Source organism: Calonectris borealis, chromosome 16 (genome assembly GCF_964195595.1).
Source record: "Calonectris borealis chromosome 16, bCalBor7.hap1.2, whole genome shotgun sequence".
Classification (NCBI taxonomy): domain Eukaryota; kingdom Metazoa; phylum Chordata; class Aves; order Procellariiformes; family Procellariidae; genus Calonectris; species Calonectris borealis.
The window spans coordinates 9,796,518-9,819,898 of record NC_134327.1 but is presented as its reverse complement, the minus strand read 5'-3'; the positions used below and the strand labels follow the sequence as shown (position 1 = coordinate 9,819,898).

The 23,381-nt window shown below is 39.0% G+C and overlaps 2 protein-coding genes and 1 long non-coding RNA gene across 5 annotated transcripts in view; 1 reads left to right on the top strand and 2 right to left on the bottom strand.

Annotated features, from left to right (window-relative positions):
* The window catches only part of LOC142089136 (uncharacterized), a 15,374-nt gene extending 12,326 nt beyond the window's left edge, over nucleotides 1-3,048 (bottom strand). The window contains exon 1 of the long non-coding RNA XR_012676114.1: nucleotides 2,554-3,048. This is a non-coding gene — a long non-coding RNA (uncharacterized LOC142089136). The remainder of the gene's footprint in view (nucleotides 1-2,553) is intronic.
* On the top strand, nucleotides 2,816-18,515 carry CCZ1 (CCZ1 vacuolar protein trafficking and biogenesis associated). Of its 3 annotated transcripts, none has more exons than XR_012676113.1 (15): nucleotides 2,816-3,320; nucleotides 5,137-5,234; nucleotides 5,357-5,450; nucleotides 5,548-5,622; nucleotides 6,634-6,681; nucleotides 7,317-7,400; nucleotides 9,705-9,880; nucleotides 10,523-10,604; nucleotides 11,253-11,314; nucleotides 12,223-12,334; nucleotides 12,952-12,985; nucleotides 13,325-13,442; nucleotides 15,651-15,809; nucleotides 16,918-17,162; nucleotides 18,162-18,515. XR_012676113.1 is itself a non-coding variant. In XM_075165203.1 (15 exons), the coding sequence occupies exons 1-15, from the start codon at nucleotides 3,216-3,218 to the stop codon at nucleotides 18,215-18,217; spliced, it is 1,431 nt and encodes a 476-aa protein (XP_075021304.1). In that variant the 5' UTR covers nucleotides 2,816-3,215; the 3' UTR covers nucleotides 18,218-18,515. The 3 variants fall into 3 exon arrangements, 2 of the variants coding, with proteins under 2 accessions (XP_075021304.1, XP_075021303.1); XM_075165203.1 differs by having other exon boundaries at nucleotides 16,918-17,045; XM_075165202.1 differs by having other exon boundaries at nucleotides 3,100-3,320; nucleotides 6,634-6,732; nucleotides 16,918-17,045.
* The window catches only part of LOC142089131 (radial spoke head 10 homolog B-like), a 22,763-nt gene continuing 10,721 nt past the window's right edge, over nucleotides 11,340-23,381 (bottom strand). Inside the window, exons 16-21 of the mRNA XM_075165199.1 lie at nucleotides 22,803-22,934; nucleotides 21,581-21,632; nucleotides 20,954-21,064; nucleotides 19,683-19,878; nucleotides 19,029-19,239; nucleotides 11,340-11,460 (exon numbers count right to left, since the gene is read on the bottom strand). Of these exons, the coding sequence (XP_075021300.1) occupies nucleotides 19,059-19,239; nucleotides 19,683-19,878; nucleotides 20,954-21,064; nucleotides 21,581-21,632; nucleotides 22,803-22,934 (672 nt within the window). The 3' untranslated portion in view covers nucleotides 11,340-11,460; nucleotides 19,029-19,058. The remainder of the gene's footprint in view (nucleotides 11,461-19,028; nucleotides 19,240-19,682; nucleotides 19,879-20,953; nucleotides 21,065-21,580; nucleotides 21,633-22,802; nucleotides 22,935-23,381) is intronic.

The window sequence follows — 23,381 nt, the reverse complement described above, 5'->3', positions numbered from 1 at the left end:
TGATGCAGGGATTGTCCTGTCAAATTCCCAATGTACTTATGCGGCAGTTTAACTTTACATAATCATGGGCTAGGAATCGCATTTCAAACTCGGGGTGATCTGATGCCACTTTGCAAATGTCAAGGTGTGGTGTTACTGCACATACAATTAAGAAGATGGGATGAAATTGGAACCACAATCGAAGTTTCTTCCTGCCCTGTTAATTTGTACATTAGAAGTGTAATAATTTAATTGAATCTGTTATCACTTAGTCTTTGTAGATTCTCAGAAATACTTCCACCAAAAGTGATGTCAAGTTACAGATCAGGTTGCACTGAGCAGACTTATATTTTAGCAATCACTACACATACATTAATTCCCTTCCTAAGGAAAGTTTGGCACGGAGACACCTTCCTTAGCAATCACCAATTACAGTAAGTATCTGCTGTCCAACAATATATGCCTCCACAATATATCCCTTGCAAAAGTATTTGTATTACAGCAGTAAATAGGCACCCTAGTCATACACCAGGATCTCCACAGTGTTAAGTCCCGAACAAACACACATCTAAAGGTTTAACCCAACGCAAGCCAAAATCCACAGTCACTGCAGTTTTATAATTTCTTTGGTAAGAAATTAAATAACTTGACTATCAATACCACCAATTTTAAGAATTCTATGTTTTGCATTAAGTGAGTAGTACAAAGAAATTAACTTCCCCTCTGGCTTGCAGACCTGATCACCACGCCACCCCGCTGTATAGCACAAGCGAGGGGGAGAACTTTGCTTTTTTCACTTGCTCTATTCAATTCTGACTGGATATTCCCAGAAATTGTCTTATCTGTGTTGCAGCCTTCAAACGGACAGACCATAACTCTAACGGGCTGATCTGTGCACCCTGCTGAATTTTAACTCACAGCTGTAGGGCAGGAAGCAAGAATTACTGTATCTGGACGCCTCATCCTGACACTTTTGGTCTGATCCTTAGTCAGCCCCTGCTCAGGGAAACCCTGTGGAGCTCAGCAGGGCCTTCCCTTCCCCCATCCTGCTTTCTTGTGCTGGCAAGAGGCAGGAGTCCCCTTCTGCCGTGGCCTCTCTGAAAATACCTGCGTTAAATTATGAATCAGATTCTCTCTGCAGCTTTGGAAACATTTCCTACAGCTGTTTGAGACCTGGCTGGAAATGCTCTGTCTGCTGCTATGGCTTAGCCTGTTGTGTTGTTCCTACCTGTCCAGTCCACAAGGCGTGAGGAGCTGCTCAGCTCTTGAGAGGTTTGGGTTAAACACTATGCATGCAGGCAAAAAAGGTAACACCCAAGGTGGTGATGAGCTCTGCACCCACGAAAAGGGCGTCTGCACACATACTACATTCACATGAATTCACGTATTCAAACCCCATGTTGAATCAGTCTGAGAGTGCCTCAGCATGGCTGCCCACCTGGTTCACCACACCTCACAGCCAGCCAGCACCTCCATCCTGTGTCTCACAGGAGACAGCCCCCTCCATTTTGTGCCTCCCCTCCCTCACAAGAACCAGCCTCTTCCATTTTGTGCCTCACAGGAGGCAGCTCCCTCCATTTTGTGCCTTCCCTCCCTCACAAGAAGCAGCCCCCTTCATTTTGTGCCTTCTCTCCCTCGGATGAGGCAGACCCCTCCATTTTCTGCCTCCTCTCCCTCACAATAAACAGCCCCCTCCATTTTGTGCCTCACAGGACGTGGCTCCCTCCATTTTGTGCCTCCCCTCCCTCACAATAAACAGCCCCCTCCATTTTGTGCCTCACAAGAAGCAGCCCCCTCCATTTTGTGCCTCCCCTCCCTCACAGGAGGCAGCTGCCTCCCTCAGGCCAGGTACCAGGAGAGTTTGCAGCCATGGCATGGCAGTAGGGATGTGAGACAGAGCTGCATGCTGACTCTACAAGCCCAGGGGGAAATAGTGGTCATCTCTCTCATGCTTACACCGCTCACTTTTTGAGTACAGACATTAAATATTAAATTACTGCAGTCTTACAGCATCTTTATTCCACACAGTGCTCCTACAGCACTGAATTGGGTTCTCAAGTAAGCCATCAACTGCTGAGGCTGAGGACGACTATCCAGAATGACACTACTGGCACTGCAGTAAATATAAACTAAGGCTGATGATAGGAACCGCAATAATAACAAAAGTGAAAAATGAAAAACTCAAGAAATACTGTTTTCTTTCAGATTTAATCTGACACAACTTCAAGAAAGCTTACCAGTACATTTTTCCAAATGACCTGGTGGAATGAATGTTCAATTGTATCTTTTATACCTTACCTAGATGTTTATTTAAGCAATTATGTAACTTCAGTTTATTCAAATTCCTAAACTTCATACTCCTATAGAAAAGCAAAGTGATACATATCTTACCATGTAGCTGTTTTTACTTATAATTTAGTTCACACTGAATTTTGATTAAAATTGGAATTGAAAAGTAACAGAAAAGCTTCTTGAGTATTTTATTAGTTAAATGCCACTATCTTAAATGTGCCAGACAAAAACCGAAAAATAATCAGAAAAATGTAATGTATCTATTTAAGGAGAAAGGATTACCTGCACTAAGTGATGCTGGATGACATTTCCTTCAACACATTGAAACTTGTAGATCTCATCTTTCAAATCTCGGATTTTACCTCTAAAAATAAAGCGTTTCTACTTTTTTCAGCTGCCAGGCAGCTTTGATCGAATCAGAAGGGAACTGAACTGCGCGGTGTTTGCTCTTCAGAAAAGGGGTGTTATGGCCAAACGGTGATTTGGCACTGCAGCACCCGCCGGTCGCACTCCTCGCCTGCGGAGAGGCTGCCCGGGAGGGGCTGTGCTGGGAAGCTCCAGCAGGGCTCACAGATCACTGGCCAGCCACAACCTCTTGTTGAGGGAAGACCCGATCCCCGGGGGATCCCCGGGGATCCCCAACGTCCTGCGAGCCCCCAGATCACCAGGCAGTGACCAGAGCCGGCTGCCCCGGCGCGGGCAGCCCCGCGCTCCTGCCCGGCACCTGCCATTCCTCTCCCCGCCGGCACTGGCGCTGCGGAGCGCCGGCCCCCCGCCAGGCCCCCGCCGGCCCCGGCGAGCACTTCCTGGCCCGCACCGAGCTCTTCCGGGGCGGGGGGAGAAGGCGGAAGTGCTGCGGGGCCGGTGCCGGCGGAGGGCCCCGGGTTGCTCCCTGATGGTGTGTGGCGGCTGCCGGTCCCAGGCGCGCTCGCTTCAGGCTCAGTATGGCGACGGCGGCGGCGGGGGGAGCCGGCCAGGAGAAACAGCTCGCTCCGACCCTGCTCAGTTTCTTCATCTACAACCCCAAGCTGGGGCCCAAAGAGGGAGAGGTACCGGAGCGGGGCGTCGCGTCCCGGGGTTGTGGGGAGAGGAGGGCACCCTCCCGGCCCAGCTCTGTCCCGGCCTCGCTTGCCGCAGGGGGCCCCGGGGCGGCTGTCTCGGCTCTGCCGTCCCTCCCCGAGGCCTGGGCCGCAGCGTGTGCCCGCGGGATTAACGCATCCCCCCGCGGAGCATCCCCGACCGAAGGCGGCCTCTGGGCGCGGAGCGGCGCTCCGCTGGGGACGAGGGAGCCACGGCTTTCCCTGCCCGCGGCCCCAGGCCGCCTTGTCCGCGCCTGGGGCTTGTGTATCAGCTGTCTAGAGCGGGGCCAGGGACGAGTGCCGCCTACATCTAGATCTGTCTCTGCTCCAGACTAAAAAGGAATGGTCACCGAGGGTGTTTGCAACAGTGGCACGTAAAATATTGTACATGGGGAGCTGGTCTGTTAGTAACTGTCTTTTACTGATGCAGTAACTTTTTATAAAAATTTTCTTCAGGTAGTTACAACACAGTAGAAAGCTTAGTGTTTATCTTAGTTAAATTTAAGTTATCACTAGTATTTTCCTTCTGTTGTGGTCTTCACTAAGTAAATTCAAGAAGCTATAGTCTCTATTTTTAGGTAACAGCATATTGTATGGGTTGTGTGATAATCTTTAGTTTTAATAGTTTTTGATCAGGGCAGTGTACTTACGTACTTACTAATGACCAGGGTGATGAGACCGAATGGACCCTTAACAAGTGCATGGGTGTCTTCAAACTGGGAGAAGCTGTTGACATGCTGGAAGGCAGGGCTGCTGTCCAGAGGGACCCTCAGCGAGCTGGGGAAATGGGCTAGCGGAAGCCTCGTGGAGCTCAACGAAGGCAAACGCAAAGTGCCACATGTGGGATGAAATAATCTCGTGCACCATGACTGGTTAGAAAGCAGCTTTGCAAAACAGGACCAGGGAGTCCTAGAGAGCAACAGGTCGTACGTGAATCAGCAGTGTGACCTTGTGGCAGTGAAAACTGTGGCAGCGTACCGGGCTCTGCGAGTGAGCATGCACGAGCAGGTCAAATGAAGTGATTGCTTGCCCTCCGTTCAGCACTTGTGAGACTGCTGGTGGGCACTTTGTTCATCTGGGGCTTCCCAGAGTAGGAAAAATACTGACAAACTGAAGCAAGCCCAGTGGAAGGCCCCTGAGTCAGTCAGGGGGCCGCAGTCTGCAATGTACCAGGAGAGCCTTAGATAACTGGATTTGTGCAGCCTGAAGAAGAGATGATGTGGAAGGGGGTCTGATGGCTGTCTTCACCTAAAGAGTGGCTATAGAGGATGGAATTGGGTGGTTCTTGAAGTGAAAGGATGAGAGGTAATGGAAGAAGTTCCAGCAAGGGAAATTCTGATGAGGTAGAAGAAAAAATTCTTCACAGTGAAGTGGTCAAACAGCAGAACGGGGCTCGGAAAGGTTGTGGAATCTCCATCTTTGGAGATATTCAGACCTTGACTGGACAAGGCCTTGAGCAATCTGAGCTAGCTTTGAAGCTAGCCATGCTTTCATCTGGCTTTGAAGCTAGCCTTGCTTTGAAGTAGCTGTCAAGTGACTAGGGCCTATGATTTCAATAGTCTGGGAATTTATAAAGCACTTTGAGATATCCTGGGATGACTGACTGCTTAAGTGTGCTTAAATATGCCTTTTATCCATTTTACAGAAGCCCATTTAGGTACAAGGTAAAAATCTGCCTAGCAAATGAAGAGATTAAAGTTAAAAACCAAGCAAACCATGAATTTAGTATTCTTTAATTCTGATTCTGTTAAAATGCATTTGCTTTGATTCTTTTTTCAAATTTTAGGAAGAAAAGAAGATTCTCTTCTATCACCCAAATGAAATAGAAAAGAATGAAAAAATTAGAAATGTGGGACTATGTGAAGCTATAGTACAATTCACAAGGTATGAAGTCAGATTGCATGGCTCATTGTATTAGCACACGCACTCTATTTTAAATTTCCCAACCATATGTTTTCTTTTTGTGTTTATAAATATGTATGTCTACATATATATTTTCTTTCCAGGACCTTTAGTCCAACAAAACCTGCGAAATCCCTACATACGCAGAAGAATAGACAATTTTTCCATGAACCTGAAGAAAACTTCTGGATGGTCATGGTACTTATGCATGTGATATGCATATTTCTAAAACATCATATCGCAATGTTCTCAATGCATTCTGCATTGTCTAATACCAGCCTGTTCCACTTTCTAGGTTGTACGGAATCCCATAATAGAAAAACACAAAGATGGAAAGCCAGTCTATGAATATCAGGAAGAAGAATTACTGGTAATACTGAACTTTTTCCTTTTATTTTTTTTAATGGGTTATATTGTATTTTAAGAGTACCTCCAGAAATATCTGAGTTTGACTCTTCTTGAACTGCTGCCAAATTGATTTTTTTTTTTTTTAATATATATCTCTCTATCTATCTCTGTAAGTGGAAAAAGGGCAAAGTACTTTTCAATGAATTTTAAAGAAGAGGGCAAGATAGAGAATTATCCAGAAGCAGTTCAAGATGACCCAATAAACATCAGCTTGGAATAGGCAACTATATTTCCTAGAATCTGTTTGTTTAATAAAGTTCTTGCAAGATTTTAAATCTACCTATTTTTATTAGGTTTAAGTATACATGTTACTACTTTCTTAAGACTGCTAGTAATCTTTACTAATAATCTGCAAAAACAAACGGCTCATAACTATCATGGGATTTCTTGTCCGAACTGCAGTATCATTAGGTCAGTTTAATTGTATGCAGGAAGGGTATTTGGCTGGGTGGGATAATATTTAAAAAGCTGGTTGCTTATGCTGCCTCCATTCATTACAGTGTGCACTAGTTCTGCTCCTCATTGTGTTCTAAGAAAAGGATTGGTGTCATGGCACTCTATTTCACCAGACAAACAATAAAATAGTCTTTTTTTCATCTCATTTAAGATCCTAGCCCAATAAAAACGTGCTACGGTGTCCCACCTCCCGCCTTTGATCTGGATGAAGAGAAAACTAGTTAGAAATAAGTTCATTTTCACTGACCACTGGCCTTAGGGAAGGGCACTATTTGTAACTGGTATCTTGTGCGTAAGTTAATAAGGCACTTTTGGTATTAAATGTAAGGGGGGAAAGGAATCCTTTTATTTGTAAGTACGAAGAATTTCTAGATGCTGACTGAAAATGCTGTTTAACTTTTCAGAGATTGATTTCTCTAATTTGTGTGTTTGCTGGCTCTTTTGTTATGTGTAGCTCAGCCAAAATATTTGAAATTCTGCCTCTGCTTATACTAATGTCCTGCTCTCTTTTCTGCAGGACAAGGTTTATAGTTCGGTCCTACAGCAGTGCTACAGCATGTACAAGGTAGAGTTAATACTAGACCTCCTCTTCTGGGCAGAGGAAGAGATCCTTACGGTACCATTTGGATGTGCAAGCTCATCATTGCTTTGACATTCTTGTCTCATTACTATTGTCTGCTCTCTTTCTGAAGCTGTAATGGTGTTGATGGAAGAGAAAAATAAAGCTTTTGTAGTTACCTCTGCTGGTTCATTAGCTTCGTGTAAAAATAAGAGCCTTCTAATTTCTGTGAAGTCCAGATTTCTTCTTTCATGGGCAGTTACATTACTAAGCATTTGATTTTGATGGTGTTAGATATTATCTGTTGGAGAAACAATACTGGATAAAGGCCATCAATCTGGTTTTTACAAAGCAAAAGCATAAGCTACTTAAGTGACACAAATAAGTAATTTCTCTACCATTAAAGAATTTCATTTCCTTTTCTATCTAATTCTGCCTCTGCTGCCATATATACCTGGACTCTGCAAATCTTAAAGAGTTTTTTTTAATGAAGAAGGGGTACATTTCGATCTATGTGGAGTCCAAATACTGAGAAAGAGGAGCTGTATTGTAATCTAGCTATACTTATGGCCGAGTTATAAGAAATTATTGTAAACGATTACCCAACTGACTGATTTTTTTTTTCTCCTTTTAACTATTAGCTTTTCAATGGCACATTCCTGAAAGCCATGGAAGATGGAGGTGTAAAAGTTCTAAAGGAGAGACTAGAGAAATTCTTCCATCGGGTAAGACCTTATTTTTCAGGCACATACAGTGTGATTCTGCGTTGGAAATAAAATGCAAAAATCTCCTCCTCCTAAGTGGCTGCAGTGTAACTGTAAAACATAGGCAGTAGCAACACAAAAAGTCTGGTTACTCATTTTTTTTCCAAATACTTCCTGCTTCCTACTAACGTGGTACGTTCTTTAAATGGAGTTGAACCACAAGCAGAGTTATGGCTTGATGGAACAGCTTAGCTGTTGGATATTTTTTCTGATGGAATCATGTTCATTCTTTGGAAATTCTGCTTTAACATTTGAATTGGCTAGTGTGGTAACAGTCTGTGCGGACCTATTTGAGTAACTGTTGCAGAATCATTCAGGTTGGAAGGAATCTGGAGAGGTCATCTAGTTCAGCCTCCTACTCAAAGTAGGGTAACACTGAATTTAAACTAGACTGCATAGGGCTTTACTGGTTGAGCCTTGAAAATATCCAGGGATGCAGATTCCACAACCTGCATGCACAGACCTAAAATCCCATAGTACTGTGAAGTAATGGATAGTTGTAATTTTTAACTTCTCCCTCCTCCCATAAGGAATTGGTCGTCATGTCTGATAAGGTTTCAGGAAATATTGCCTTGGTTATAACTAGTCTTAAGAATTTAATTTCAATCTTTATGAGCAAATGTTTTAGTGAAAGGATGGAAAGAAAAACCTCTATTTCTGAGCAAGAAATCCATCAAATATTATTCAGGTATTTTTCACATAAAGTAACTGACTGAGTAGTCATGTCTGGCAGAATTTTGAGTTCCTACATGAAAAGTTTCGTAAAGCTAGCTTTAAAAGATGGCAACCAAGTGTCTGTCTGCCCCCATTTTTCTCATTTGCACGGAAGGAAACGGAGGACTGCTGTCAGCAGTTAATTCTCTTGTGGTAGAGATACAAATATTGGTATCTCTGATAAGGATGGAGTGTAGACACTATATACTGATGTTTAAAATTTTGTTCTCTTAACAGGTTTTTAAAATAAATGTGGCAATGTAAACAAAAGTACAGTTCAGTTTGATTTTAGGACAGCCTTCACTTGTGGGTTTTGGGGGGGTTTTTGCATGTTTTTTGTAAGACTATCATAGACTCTAAAATGAACGCTGTTGGCACAAGGACTACTTGTTTGATTAGCTGATGTATACTTCTCTCTAGCCTAAATTAAAAAATAGAGCATGGCAAAAAGGGAAGTAATAGATTTTTATCTTTAAAACATTGTTTTTCTTTGAAGTTCCTACTGAAGATAAACCAGTAATTTTTGTAGATTTGTATAACAAAGAAATCCAATGAAAAGTCGTTTCTCTTTTTTGCTGGGGAATTAGAAATGCTTAAAAAGTTTGGTCATGCAAGTTGTTCTGTTATAACCCTATTGAACGATTTGGCTACATGTTGCTGGCAGGCTTGGACTGCACTGAAACTCTGAAAGGAAATGAGACTTAGATTATAAACTGTGACAGAGATATGTCATACTATTTGTCTGTAAGTATTTTACTTCTTGGGTTTTTTTGGTAATGTGAAATGACTGTAGAGGGAGCCATTGCATAACTCATCTTTCATAGAGCAGAGCATTTGATAGTGCATTTGAAATCTCTTGGTAAAGGTTACAGTCTATCAAGAAAGAGAATAATAGAAATTATCTTTTCCTTTGCACTTTGAAAACTAATGGATTTATGTGCTAGTATTTCTATGGAGTTAGTTCTGAAATTAAATATTAGTAAGATAGGCTGTGCTATCTTATCCTCTCAAAAGATCTTGAGCTAGCCTTAAAAGCTGTTGTCACTATGATTAAATAATAGCAAGCTGACACCTGGAATCATACTCTCACATTCGCACGTAGAATCATAGTGTGGTTTGGGTTGGAAGGGACCTTTAAAGGTTATCCAGTCCGACACCCCTGCCATGGGCAGGGACATCTTCAACTAGACCACGTTGCTCAGAGCCCCGTCCAACCTGACCTTGAATGTTTCCAGGGACGGGGCGTCTACCACTCCTCTGGGCAACCTTTTCCAGTGTTTCACCACCCTCATTGTCAAAAAAAAAACTTCCTTATATCTAGTCTGAATCTACCCTCTTTTAGTTTAAAATTATTATCCCTTGTCCTGTCGCTACAGGCCCTACTAAAAAAGTCTGTCCCCACACGGAGTATGTCATACAAGCAGAACTGGAAAGGGTTTTTTTTTTTGGATTGTTAGTTTAGATTATGGGGATTAGACTTAAATTTGTCATTTAAATCTACACATTGGAAGTTTTCTGAATTCTAAAAAACAACTGTCATTATTCTCTTAGTACTTGCAGACACTGCATTTACAGTCTTGCGATCTGTTGGATGTGTTCTGTGGAATCAGCTTCTTTCCACTGGATAAGATGACTTACTTGAAAATTCAGTCATTTATTAATAGGATGGAAGAAAGCCTGAACATAGTCAAGTATACTGCATTTCTCTACAACGACCAGCTTATCTGGTAGGTACTTCAATAATTCTTTTGTGTGTCTTCAATTTCTCATCCTATAAATAAGTGCCATAATAGCAAAGCTTCTGAGTCAGTGGAAGAGTTGCATGAAAATGAGAAAATTGAGTGGTAGGATGAGTGATATGTCAGAAAGGCACTCGTCTTTGGCTTTAAAATCTCTAACCTGTACCAAATGATTACTTCCAAGTTGGCCTGAGGAGCAGCTAGAGAAGTATCCTTGTCATTTCCGTCGTACAGAGCCTCTGTGCATATGCACAGGTTCCTCTGTAGGACCCTTTAGGAGAGAAGGTTAATTAAAGGATTGTTCTTTATATAATTCTGAACCAGGAAGTTGCAATGCTTGTGAAGAGTTCTACTTAATGGACTTAAGAATAGCAAACTTGATCTTTGTGTTTTTAAGTACTGTTTCTATTTCTCTTCTGGTTTATGGCTAATTTAGATGTGTTTTGTATTTAGCAAATAAACTTAACATTTATTAAAAATTTATGTTCTGGGATTGACTCTACTGAGACACTGAAATGTTGCTACCCTAGTTTGGTATGTGCTTTGCCTGAGTTTTGGTTAGAGGAAAACACGTGATCTGAACTGCAGCACAAACATCACCTGCGTTTCTTTTTCTCCCTGATGTTCTAGGAGTGGACTGGAACAAGATGACATGAGAATTTTGTACAAATATCTCACGACATCTCTGTTTCCAAGGCACATGGAGCCTGAGGTATGGTAGTTGGGTTTTTTTAGGGGTGGGAGGGTGGAGGGTGTTGTTGGTTTTGTTTTTTTGTGTTTGGTTGGGTTTTTTTCTTCTTTTATTTCTGTTTATCTGGTACCACTAAGGGCTAAAATACCAAAGAAGAGTATCTCTCGTCTCCTCCCTTCTTAAATTTTAGTTTAGGAATTCTGAGATTTATTGCTTTCAGGGCACTTTACTGAACTCAGTAGTATTTGCACCTGACGCTTACAATATGAATTGTGCTGATAATTTGAATATGGGATGCTGGTAGGGAGTTTACTGAATGTTGATACCTGATGTACTTGATGCTCAGTACTGCAAATGAACCACTTCAGCTTAATGGCTAAATGCAGCATGGAGTGCCACAAGTCCACACGAAGTTACTTACCCCTCCCCCCATCAAAAAGCTCCATAAGCTAAGTTTTAAAATTAATAAATGCAAAATCAGAATGCCCTGTTCTATCAGCATCTTTTACACTTAGCTTTACCTCCTTCACGTTACACAAAGAGTATATACCTTCATGAGTGGCAATTTCTGCAAATGGTTTGCTTTGATTTGATTTGAAGAGAGTCCACAAAAAGTAACAGAAAATATCTCTAAGTTTTTTTTCTTGTGTGTGTTCTTTTTCGCTTTAGTTAGCGGGAAGAGATTCTCCAATACGTGCTGAAATGCCAGGAAATCTGCAACACTATGGAAGGTAGCTCTTGTTTACTGTCACCATCTACTGCTTCTTCCCTCAAGGGCAAAATGTTTGGGAGGAGTACATGTATTTTGAGTACATATTCCAGACACAGTTCATTCCAGAGGGTCACACAGTAGTTGGTGCAATGTAAAACTTGACCTCTGGAAAAAAAAGAGAAAAGGCTTCATTAACATTACTGCATATTTATTTTTCTTCCTCGCTGTTCTTAATGCACTGCATGAAAAATTTTGGAAGTGCTCCGGTCATTTCTTTTCAGCTGGGCACTTCAGACAAAGGTGTAGATTTAATCTAGGGATTTATCTATTTATTTTTCCTCTGTACTCAGCATGTCAGAGTGAGGAATTCTGTACTTAAACAGCCAGGCAACATTATTTTGAAAAATTGTGGGTTTGGACATCTTTCTTCAGTCACGGTAATTCCTCTTGCCTGATTTATTGTATCCTTTTGGGATCAAGGCACTGGCACACATTCACCCCACGCCGCCCCAAGTTGAGATGCTTCTAATACACCATTAGTTCTACATAAAACTAATTTGAATGTCCCGTTGGAAAGCAAAGGAAGAGTGCTTTCCCAGTAGCAACAAAAAAAGGGTTTTTAAAGATAGTCACAACTTCAATGTGGAAAGAGTTTTGTTGTTGTTTCTTTGATAATCTGTGCAGTTTATTTCCTTGGCGTTATTCTGGCTTTCTGATCCTGTTTCTGTAACTCTTTGGAGCATATATGCAAATAATACTTTGAAAATGTAAGAGTGCTGAGATAATATATAAAGGGCTCTACACCTATCTAGATAGCTGAAAACTCATTGTATTCAAATATATTCATACATGCAATTGCTCGTTTCAAAATAGGAAAAAATGAAATATAAGAATTCATCGGATCTGACCTATTGAATTATTTTCTAGGTTTCTTACTGGACCTTTAAATCTTAATGATCCGGAAGCAAAATGCCGTTTCCCCAAAATATTTGTTAACACTGATGACACTTACGAAGAGCTTCATTTAATTGTTTATAAGGTATTACATTTTTCTCTGCAATTATTCCACAGAATTAGGAATCTATATATGATGAAGATGACAATGATGTGAAGTACTTATGAATTGTACAGAAAGATGCATTGATATAACCAGATTAAAGCAAAGAGACAGAGAACTCTTTGGTGTTTCTAGCAACAAGCTTTAAAGCCTGAATCTTTTCCCCCCTTCCTGTACCCTCCCCAAAACAAACAGCTGTTTTATTAAAACAAAATACCAGCCTTCAGTTACTTTAAGTGGTTTCATACCTGGCTTATGTAGCATTAATCAATAAAACAAAAACCTATTTTTTTTTAAATGAAATGCAAGTTTCTTGCAGACATATATTCTTGCAAAAAATGCATTTTTAGCAAATTTTACCTTTTCCCCTACAACTTGAAAACTGTTAACTGGGCTGAATTTTAAAATCATAACTATCCTGTGTTGTGCAGGATTGCAAAGAGATTATCCTATTGAAGTGTTACCTTTAAATTAGATTTTTTTTTTTTTAATTTAACTGGTTTACCTGTGTGTGACCTCACTGAAGTATTGTCATTTATTTGAGGTAGTTGAGGTAACCTGTTGTAAATGGTTTTTTTGCTTTAACTTTTTTGTTCCAGGCCATGAGTGCAGCTGTCTGCTTTATGATTGATGGTAAGTACCTATTAGCATCACTTATTTGGCAAGACATAGTTAGTACAAAATGCTATTACATGCAACTTGTTTTACTCTTGAAAAATACGTTAATTTGTTATTTGAGTCTGTTCTTCATGAGTGCTTTTATCAGTCTCTTGATTTTTGTTCCAGCGGTATAAGTAACTCAATTTACACAGTAAAATGACTAAATATTGCTTCCGTTAGCCATGCACTTTCAAAATCATCCGTAAGGTTATAACTAAGAGAGAAATTTGTCTCAGGACTCTCACTGATGTTTAAAGAAAACAACTGTGGGAAGAGAATCTCATCCCTCCCTTTTCTTTACCCGCCACTTAGCTTCAATTCCGCCTACGCTGGAGTTTTGCCGTAAACTGGACAGCATTGTTGGGCCTCAACTCACCGTGTTAGCATCAGACATATGTGAACAATACAATATCAACAAGAGAATATCAGGGTTTGTACCACATTTCTGTTCCTGTTTTTAACCTCATTAGTTGGTTAAAAAGTAGGTTTAATCAACTGCTTAAATAATGGTAACATGAGCCCAAATGTTGAAAGCATTGAATTAACTGTGTACTTTAAATGATGTTTATCTACCTTTCTGCATCTTAAGCGTTTTATAAAGTGCCTGTTCTTGCATATTTAGGTCTCCCTGAAGTAACAACATACATGTTATTCATTTAAGAACGAATGTTTATTGCGTGGCTGCTGAAACTTTTTTCCTCTATGTACATAATTGTTGCAGAAAAAATCATGTCAATATTAAGATAAATTTCACTATTATCAATTAAGATTCTGCCTCCTCATCCCCCAGCTGTCAGTAGATTATTCAGATACAAGAGGTGGAACTTCTAGGTTTTGCTTCTTTCATATGTGAACTGAAACTAGCTGATCCATGGAGATGATGAGTTCTACAGATTACTGTGCTTGCAGAAATATATACAAGATGGCAGAAATGCCCCCTGAAGTAGTGGTCTTCTGTCACTGTCCCCCATGTTGAAGTAGAAAAGTATCAGTTCCTGTAAAATCTTAAATTCAGTTTATACTTTCTAACTTTTCTTGAGGAAAACAGCGTCTCATGTTCAAAATGGGCTAGTAGAACATTTGGTTTTTTAAAAAAAAAATTAAAAATCACTGTCTTCATGTCCACGACCTTCTTTGTGCTGATTTCCTTTGACTTCTGCTTTGACTTTCTGATATTTTGTCTGATGTTTAAAAAAGAACTGTATTTTTCACATCAAGTGGACAGTGACACTACCAACTCTGTCTGAGTATTGCCTTAGACACAAGTACTTACAGCTTGGATGGAGTGTATGTAGCTTTTAACTGTTACAAATCCAAAAGGAAGGTGAAGGTCTAGATACTAGAACAACTTTTGTTTAACGGTTTGAAATAGGGATTTTAGTAAGTTGATTATTTAGTTACAATGCAAGCTTTACAGTTGAGTACTTTTTCCCAGAATTACTGCTTCTTGGAGTGTTGCCATGTATAATAGGTGAGGAAAAATCTGTCTCACTTTTTCTATTTTGCAGGACTAAGGTGACTACTTGAGGGGCAAAAAAAAAAAGTCAAATGAAAAAAGATGTTAATACTTTGGAAAATATACTTCACTTAGAACTATAGCTGACTTTCCACAAAATTCTATTTATTTTTAGATAGTTTTGTTAGTTGGGGAAGCAAGAACAGCATTGCATATGACAACAAAAGAGGAATTAAACCAAAGATAGGTGTGACTGAACTTATTTAGTGGTAGCATGCCAAATCAGCAAAATCGCAGGGTATAGAATAGGATGTGCTTGAAACTGTGCCAATCTACTAAATCATTAAACTTGGGGTTTTTTAATGTCATCTGGGACTGGCTTTGGCAGCTTTAACTCTTTTAAAGTTTAATGCCATGGTGTCCTGAAAACATGATACGGTTTCTTGACACAAATGCATCTGGGTGACAGAAAGCAAGGGTATCTAGTTTTTTGCTAAGGTGAGTGGTGTCATCAGAGTGTCTCCCTGATTCTAAATAATACATAGCCTGAAGTACCAATTGCTATAGCCAGTTTTTGCCAGTCTGAATTTGTTGTGACTTCTACCAAAACTACAGCCCTAAGTGACAGATTTTATATTAACTTAATAAAAGAGGAAATGGGGGAAGACTGCCAAGGCAGGAATTTGAAAATAGTCTCTTGATTGGGCCACACAAATGATGGGAGGAAGAGTTCTTTCTTTTGATTGTAACAAATAACAAAGACATGAGTGGAAGATCACTTCTTAATCAAATTAAATCATTCAAACCAGATGGGACTGGCATAGGGAAGCAAGGAAACAAAATGCAGACGGAGAAAAAACATCTCAGCAGAAAAATTCAAACTACTACTGGGAAGTGGGACAAGGCCTTTAGACTCCCCTGTGTCTATTTACTAGCAGCCTAAGCAGCAGAAGGGGAAAAACTGGTTGGTTTTGCAGGCTTGTGGTTTGTTTTTTTTCTTTTAAAAAGTGTTAAAATGAAGTTTGATATGCCACAATGTACTTGGTCTCTTCAATAGGAAGATAACTTCAGAATGTCTGAGTAAGCTTTGCACTGGCTAGTTACCTGTTCTCTGTGAAGCCTCTGCTTATAGAACATGTCAGTATTCACAAGTCACTTTTTTTTTTTTTTAAATCTTCCTAGGGCTGAGAAGGAGCCTCAGTTTAAGTTTATCTATTTCAATCACATGAACCTGGCAGAGAAAAGCACCATTCACATGAGGAAAACCCCCAGTGTATCACTTGCATCTGTTCACCCTGACCTCATGAAGATTCTCGGTGACATCAACAGTGACTTCTCCAGGTAGTGCTTAACTATTAAATAGTCTGTAGCTCCTTCTGTCAAGTAGATTTTTTCAAATGAGTGAAGCTTTCATGTCTTTTTGTTCATGGATGGCTTTTCATAGCTCTATGAGATCACATGGGTCATATTTGGTATTTTGTGTTGGTTTAGAAGTAGTCTGTCTTGAACAAAACTTCTATTGTCCTTTTAAAAAAATAATTTAAAGAAGGGCCAGGGTCTCTATCCAAGAAAATATCTAATCTATTTGAAGCTTCATAGTAGCCATAACAAACTTAGAAGGGATGTGAAGCCTAGTGCTTTTGCACTTAAGTCTGTCTAATCTCTGGACAAGTAGTATAAAGGACAGGGAAACCTGCTTCTGCATATATTATACACTCCTCTGAAACAGCTGGCTGCTTTTAGGAATTAGACAATAGATGGAATGCAAACCTTGCATTTACAACAGTACTGCTGATAGAGAAGATAACTGGCTACTTGTCAATGGGTATCGTGCTTTGAGGTGGGAGAGACCCTCTGTCACGATAAAAATTAATAAAGAACATGAAAATGCTGAATTATGTGAGGTCTGTAACTCTAATTAGCAACTAGCAATTTTCCCACTCTGTTTAAGGACAAGGCTTTCATTTTTCAGTAAGTGAAAAAAGAATGTTTCATCGTATTGTGGAAGTACTGGGTTAGTGACAGCTTTATGTAATATATCTAGTTGTTGAGCATGGTTTAGTTCTAGGTTTAATAATTAGATATGTGAAAGCTTAGTATCACCATACCATCTCCAACTTTCATTATTTGGTCACTGTGTAGCAAATCATAATTCTATGAAGTATGTCCTTAGTACTATGGAGGATAGGTGCTTTCTTCAGAGCACTGGTATGTTTGGCTGATGGACAAATTAATGATTTACTTGTCTGGGGATGTAATTGTCCTAAGCAGCCATTTATGAAGCCTTCATCCTGGATTGCTTAATTATGTCTAAGTTAGTATTGGTAGTCTCTTTTTGATACTACACAACCACAACAATTTATGACATTAAGCTGTCCTAACAATTACAAATAAAGTTGTTGAAGATGAACTTGCTGCCACCTTCTTTACTTTCTAAAACTTCTTTCAGAGTTGATGAAGATGAGGAAATTATTGTGAAGGCAATGAGCGATTACTGGGTAGTTGGGAAAAAGTCTGACCAGCGAGAACTGTATGTTATTTTGAATCAAAAAAATGCAAATCTGATTGAAGTTAATGGTAAGGATTGTTTTTTATTACCTTTAAATACAGTACTACTAAAATGTATGTCCCTGGAGAAGTAATAAAATCCATCTCACAAGAAATCTAGAGAGCGGTTGATCTATGATAGACCAGGTAAGTTTGCATAAGGTTTTAGTCTGCCTTGTACCACCTGTGAAAGAACAGCATAAATATTCAGCAGACATTCTTAATAATTAATCAGTCATTATTCCTCCTTCAAATAATAGAGAAGAGCTCTGTGAGCTTAGTTTAGGAGTAATTAATGAAGTGTATTACAGGTGAGAGATGAACATATTTACATCTGAGTTAGGTTTTATTTGTCAATGATCCATGTTACTTACACATAATGTCTATCCTGTCAGTGATCCTCATTCCATTATTGTCTTGTTTCTAATGCTGTTTTGAGAATTATTTACTATGACAAAGAGTCATTAACATTAAGATGCAATAAGCTTTTAAATAGACTAAGAGAAATGGCAGTTTGAGTCTTACTTGCAGCAATTTCAGGGCACTCTATTTTAATAGGAGGCAATGTGCTCAACTGGATGATGGGAAAGAATTAATACTTTTCCAAGACCAAAGGCTAGCAACCTAAATTTTAGAAAGAGGAATGAGTTGCATGATTGCACAATGATTTCTAATTGTCTTTCAGGATCAAACCTGCCATACAGAAACAATAAATGAGTGTTTCTGTGCCTGATAAACTTAAGAAGTACTGCTATCCCCAAAGCATTGTCTGCCAAACAGCACAAAGCAAAAGTTTTGCTGACTTGATTTATTGTAACAGGCTACACTAATCTCTCCTTCCCCTGAAAAGGGTTGCAGTATACTTCCTTGTGTAGAAGCTAAGTCTTATGCTGTTTGCAGTGTAGAAGTTTGACAAGATGAATGGCCCAGCAGCAAACTCAAACCATCATTTACACTTTAGCCGCTTAGAACACAACTCATCTTTCACTTGACTCACTTTCTCTTACTTAAGACAGAATAAAATTAAGTGTATTTCTAGATTAGAAACTCCTAGTTTTTTTTCTGTTTGAATTTAATTATATTCTCCTTGGCAGAGGTTCCTGTAAAATACCATACTGAAATACCTTATTTTTATTTTTTTTACAGAAGAAGTGAAGAAACTTTGTGCAACACAGTTTAATAATATTTTCTTCTTGGATTGATCTGCAAAGGGCTGATTTATTGAAGATGTCAATGTCAGACACTTGTTCAACATGAAAAGTTATTAGTCATATTATTGACTGGAATAATGACAATAGTAAAGCAATACTTGCTTTGTAAGAATCAAAATTTCTACTAAAATCTGTAAACTCTGATCATAAAATTTTTAGATTTTAAAAATGTTTATGTGCAAACTAATTAAAAACCAGTCTGAATTCATCTGTACCATTCCATTCTGATATCGTTATGTGAATATTTTACTGGAAAATAAAACTAATAATTGTTACACTTTTAAAGGCATCTTTTTGTTTTCCTGTGTTCATTTACATCATCATGTGACTTTCTGCTAATTTTCTACAATGTGAAACTAGACTGGTTACCCCTGAACGAAGAACTTTCTAGGCTGACCTGTTTTTTGCAGCTCCTGCTTCAGCCTGATTTACATTCTTTGACAAATTGTTACTTGTTTATACGCAGTATTTCAGTCAAATAAACCATATTTTAAGCAGAAACCATTGAATTGGGACATATGATCATGACAAGATACCAGTTCTTGTATCAACCTTACCCTGAGGGAGTTTTTAGGTACAAGTCAAATATTGACTTCTGGAATAGTTTTGTTTAAAGGGTTACGCTCATGTAAATGACTATATTCTCTTTCCCAAGACCCTTGGTGTAAGAGCAGACAGTTTTCCTCCAAAACCAGCAAGTCTTGTGCATACAGTTTTGTCTACTTGTATTTTAGACCTTACTGCACATGTGGATCTTTTGTTGTTGGGTTTTTTTCTTCTTATTCAAAGAGTATTTACTTACTTGAAGCTTCAGTAGTTCTCAACAGGAGATTTATTTCTTCTTTCTCTTTTTGCCAGCAGGCACCTTGGTAACAACTGGAGGTGCTACAATGGGTGCCTCTTCCTTCAGAGGGGGTACTAACTGTGTCATAGGCTCCTCTAACTCCTTAAAATCTGCGCTGCTGGAGTCAAAGGGTTTTTTTGCCTCTTCTGCTTCTCTTCCAGCAATAAGTCTGAGTGAACAAAGTTTAAATTTAGTGTACTGCAAGAGGGGGCATTTATATGGGCTAAACAGCTACAGCTATATTCACAGCATGAGCAGTATATATGTTATATTGTAGAGAAGCAGAAAATCTGTCTAGTTACCACTTCAAGTCTGACTTACAGTATGGAGGGGAAAAAAAAAAGTCTTAACTGCCTCTACACAGAGCAGGGCTCAAGTGCCAGGAAGTAGCAGAGAGTTGAGAGTTCTGTAACCTGAAAGCAGCCTATATTTGTTAGTCCCAACAGTAATAAAAGTCATATGAGTTACGTTCTGTATCTTGCTTATTATACCTGGATGAGTTTGTTTTCCCAGTTACAGTATGCTATACTAATTTATTATTCTCATTTTCAATAATTTTGTTAGTAGAGGATAAGCAATAACAGTACTTCAAGATAAGATACAACAACTCACTTTGCCAGCTCCTCATCCTGGATCTTTCTCAGCTCAGCTAATTCAGCATCCCGTATTTGATTTTCTTTTATTTTTTCCCTCAGCACTTTTTCATGCTGGTAGGCAGGAAAGAACTTAGTTGTAAAAAAGATTCGCACCTGACACATCCACAGACTAAATTCCTCATCTTGTTCAGTTTTGGCTTCTTTTGGTTCATCTGCAACATGTAAATTAAACACGTTTATTCAGCAGGGCACTTCTATTTCAAATGTGTTTTGGACTACAATACTCTGCAATAGGTAAGTCTGGCTTCTGCATGGTACGGAAGATGACAACTGTGAGAAACTTTTAACTGATGCATGTGAAAGGGGATGGCCCTTTTGTGGGTCTTCAGAGTGACTTGTCCCTGGGAATGGCATCAGAAAAACATGAACTTTCCTCTTTCATCCTATGATAAATGTCTTCTGCAGTAATCTGATGACAGTTCAGTATCCATGACTTCTGTGCATGGGTGAATGGAAGAATGAACGTGACTACCTGAAAGAACAGAATTGCATGCAAGCATCCAATTGTTGTGACAAAAAATAGGCTAGGGCCCATGTGCTGGTTCTTTAAGAAATGTTTTTTCAGATCTGTAACATTTCAGTGAAAGAACTGATGACTACACAGAGATCCTTGTCTACCTATGTTTTTGGATACGGGTTCTTTATCTGTAGAAAACATTTCACAAGCACAAAAAACAACACAGGTAAGATCTGCTAATCAGCCAGAAGGGAGATGGTATAAAAAGGTTACTAGCCTCAACATATGAAAATGCTCTTACTGATTTCTCTTCTGCATGAATCCTGGCTTATCATAACATATGACATCTTATCCCAGATAATGGTGGCACACCATTAATAATAATTCTTATACTAAGTAAAAAAAGCAAGACATAGCAGTAGTATCTTTTATTTGGCCCAGACATTAAAAAAAAAATGGGTAGGCTTGCAGATTGAGCTTCTTACAGAGTAAATACAAATTACAGCTTATAGATGCCCTACAAATAAAATGTGGCATTTTAAAATTGGGGAAACTATTTAAGTCAGTACTTAAACATCTCAATTATTAAGTTTCATTTTCTTTAAAAAATTTTTTTAAAAAATTTTCTTTAAAAATCTTCCTCCAGAATTAATGTTCATTTACTGCCCTCTTGTGACAAGCCAAAATCTGCATATACAATTAAAATTTTGCAATTCAAGCGCTATGAGGGATTTTTTTGTGTTAGTCTTAAAACAGTAGGACTGCTTTACCTGTCAATTCCTTTGCTGGACAGAAATCTTGTTCTTCTCCTGCCTCCCAGATGAACAATGATGGAACATCTTTGATATCTCCAGGAGTTGTGTGAAATGAGAGGACAGTATCTGATATTGCAGAGAAAGAAAGTTAGAATTACTCAGTCTGTAATTCTGTGCATTAAATATCAGGTTCGATCTTCAGCACAAATATAAATTGTCATCTGACCTTACAGCTAGACCTGTGGTTGAAATACTTCTGTACTGATGAAAATTTGTTTATGAAGGCACTGTGCAGAGTTCAATCTCCTGTTTCCATGCCCAAATGAGTGGGACAGAACAGAAAGAATTTAGTTTTAAAAAGCCTTTGAGTTATTTTTACGGAAAATGTGATAGCTTCTGATTAAAAGGCATGAAAAGTTCAGAGACTCAAACTTGCCCAGCTATCTGTGTACAGCAGGTGTGGAAAGCTAAATGTAAACCTTGTCATAATTGCCAAACTGAATGCAGCTATCCTCTGTAATTACAATCCATCCAGCTGTTTCAATGATCAGCTACTGTTTTAATTATCTTTAAAGTTGTAGAAAGAGTGAATCTCCTCTAGCACCGCTGCTTATAGATGCTTATGGTAAGCACAGTACTCACCCAGTAGAAATTCTTGAAGAGGTTGCCCTCTGTCTTCACAAGGTCTCAGTGGCTGGCAAGAAGTTTCAAATTCAGTTACTAAATGCCTGGACTTGTATTCAAATTAAAAAGTGAAATCACATGTCCATTTGACTACTGCAAACTCCTATCTCCAAAGCATTCTGCCAACCAAATGTATTCTGCAATTATGCCTTTTTCAAAACATTTAAATTGCAATAGCATTTCACACTTTCAAGTATTGGCAAATCGGTCATAACACCTTTACCTTTGATACCAGCCAGGGAAGTAGGATTATCCTATTTCAGAGCTAGGGAAAGATAGAAGTACAGAGAATGAAAGCTCCTGTTCTTACATGTCCCTCTGTTCTTACATGTTGCTCTACATACTATTATTTATCTGCTTCTGAGGAAACAATAATGAATTTCTATTCCTGACTATAGGAATACACTCCAGGAATTATACTGAGTGAAAAGGAGAGAACATCATTCAATAGTATATCTCAGAAGGATGCTTTGAAATCTTTCCAACTGTCATCCCAAGCATATTCTGCAGCCTGATGATGCCACTCTTTGCAGATGAGTGACGGTATAAGCCTCACAAAAACTCACGTCAAACACAATTCTGTTTTCTAAGTGTTGGTATACTTTCTGAAAGTCATGAAGTTTCCAAATTCTCTGTCTGATTTCCACGATTCCAGTACAAACAGTAATCCTTACTATCTTATCCTGAAATCACAGGGGTAAGACAATCCGTTCTTGGAATATCAAGAATCTCATACAGTCATACACTGGGTACAAAATTGTAAAGGCAGTGAAGGTGAAAAGTTTGCTGGAAGAATTCTGAAAAGTGTTTTAGGAATTATATTACAGTTACCTTCCCCAGTGCTTCTAAATCTCTCTGCCCACTTCTCAGTCTCTCACTCCCCACCTTGCAAATAAAAATAAAACTGTAGCTTTATTCACCACTGTTTTAGTTAATGTAGATGATACCACCCAATATTCTAAGTAACAATAGTTGAGGGTATGTGTGGGAGCAAATGCTTTGTTAGCAACGGAAATGCACCACTTCTAGGCTCATACATGGATCCAGGCATGGGAGCACATTGTATTTAATATTAGATGAAATTCTAGTCCCTTTCAAAACTTAAAACTACCTTGCCCACTCTGTCACCCATGAATTGCAAACTCTCTGCTCCATCTTTCAGTGTGGGCTTTTTACATACCTCATGTTTCTTTATTTCATCTTGTGATATGACACTTTTGCTTGAAGACAACCATGAACATGTGTAAAGCTCAGCTGCCTCAGAAAAGTCATCACTTATGTGTGTATCAATTATACTTCTGCTGTAAGTGCACTAATAAAAAGTAAACACAAGAAGAATTTTACATTCAATATATTTTAAAGTAAGATTTTCTTTTAGTCTTGGAAAATCTGACTATTATAACCAGACCATTTCACTGTACAACTGCATTAATGCTTGCAGTGATGCAAGGGAATGGGTTCCATAGGATGGGAACAATTGGCCAGACAACGGGAAGTGGTGGTGTTCAGTGCCACTACTGGCTTACAGAGACTGTGAAATTAGGTGTTTCTGAATGCTCTTTGAATTAATAAAAATACTTTCATCTTGTGCATAATTCCAAATAATAATTCCAAGTCATGCCTTCAACTACCCTGTGCATCTAAATTGCACCAGTGTCACAGGCAGCATGTTACAACCTCCATAATCCTTATTCAAAAGTTTAGCAAAAACAGAGCATAGCTTAACTGCTGGGAAGCAGCAAGTCTTGCTACATACAAC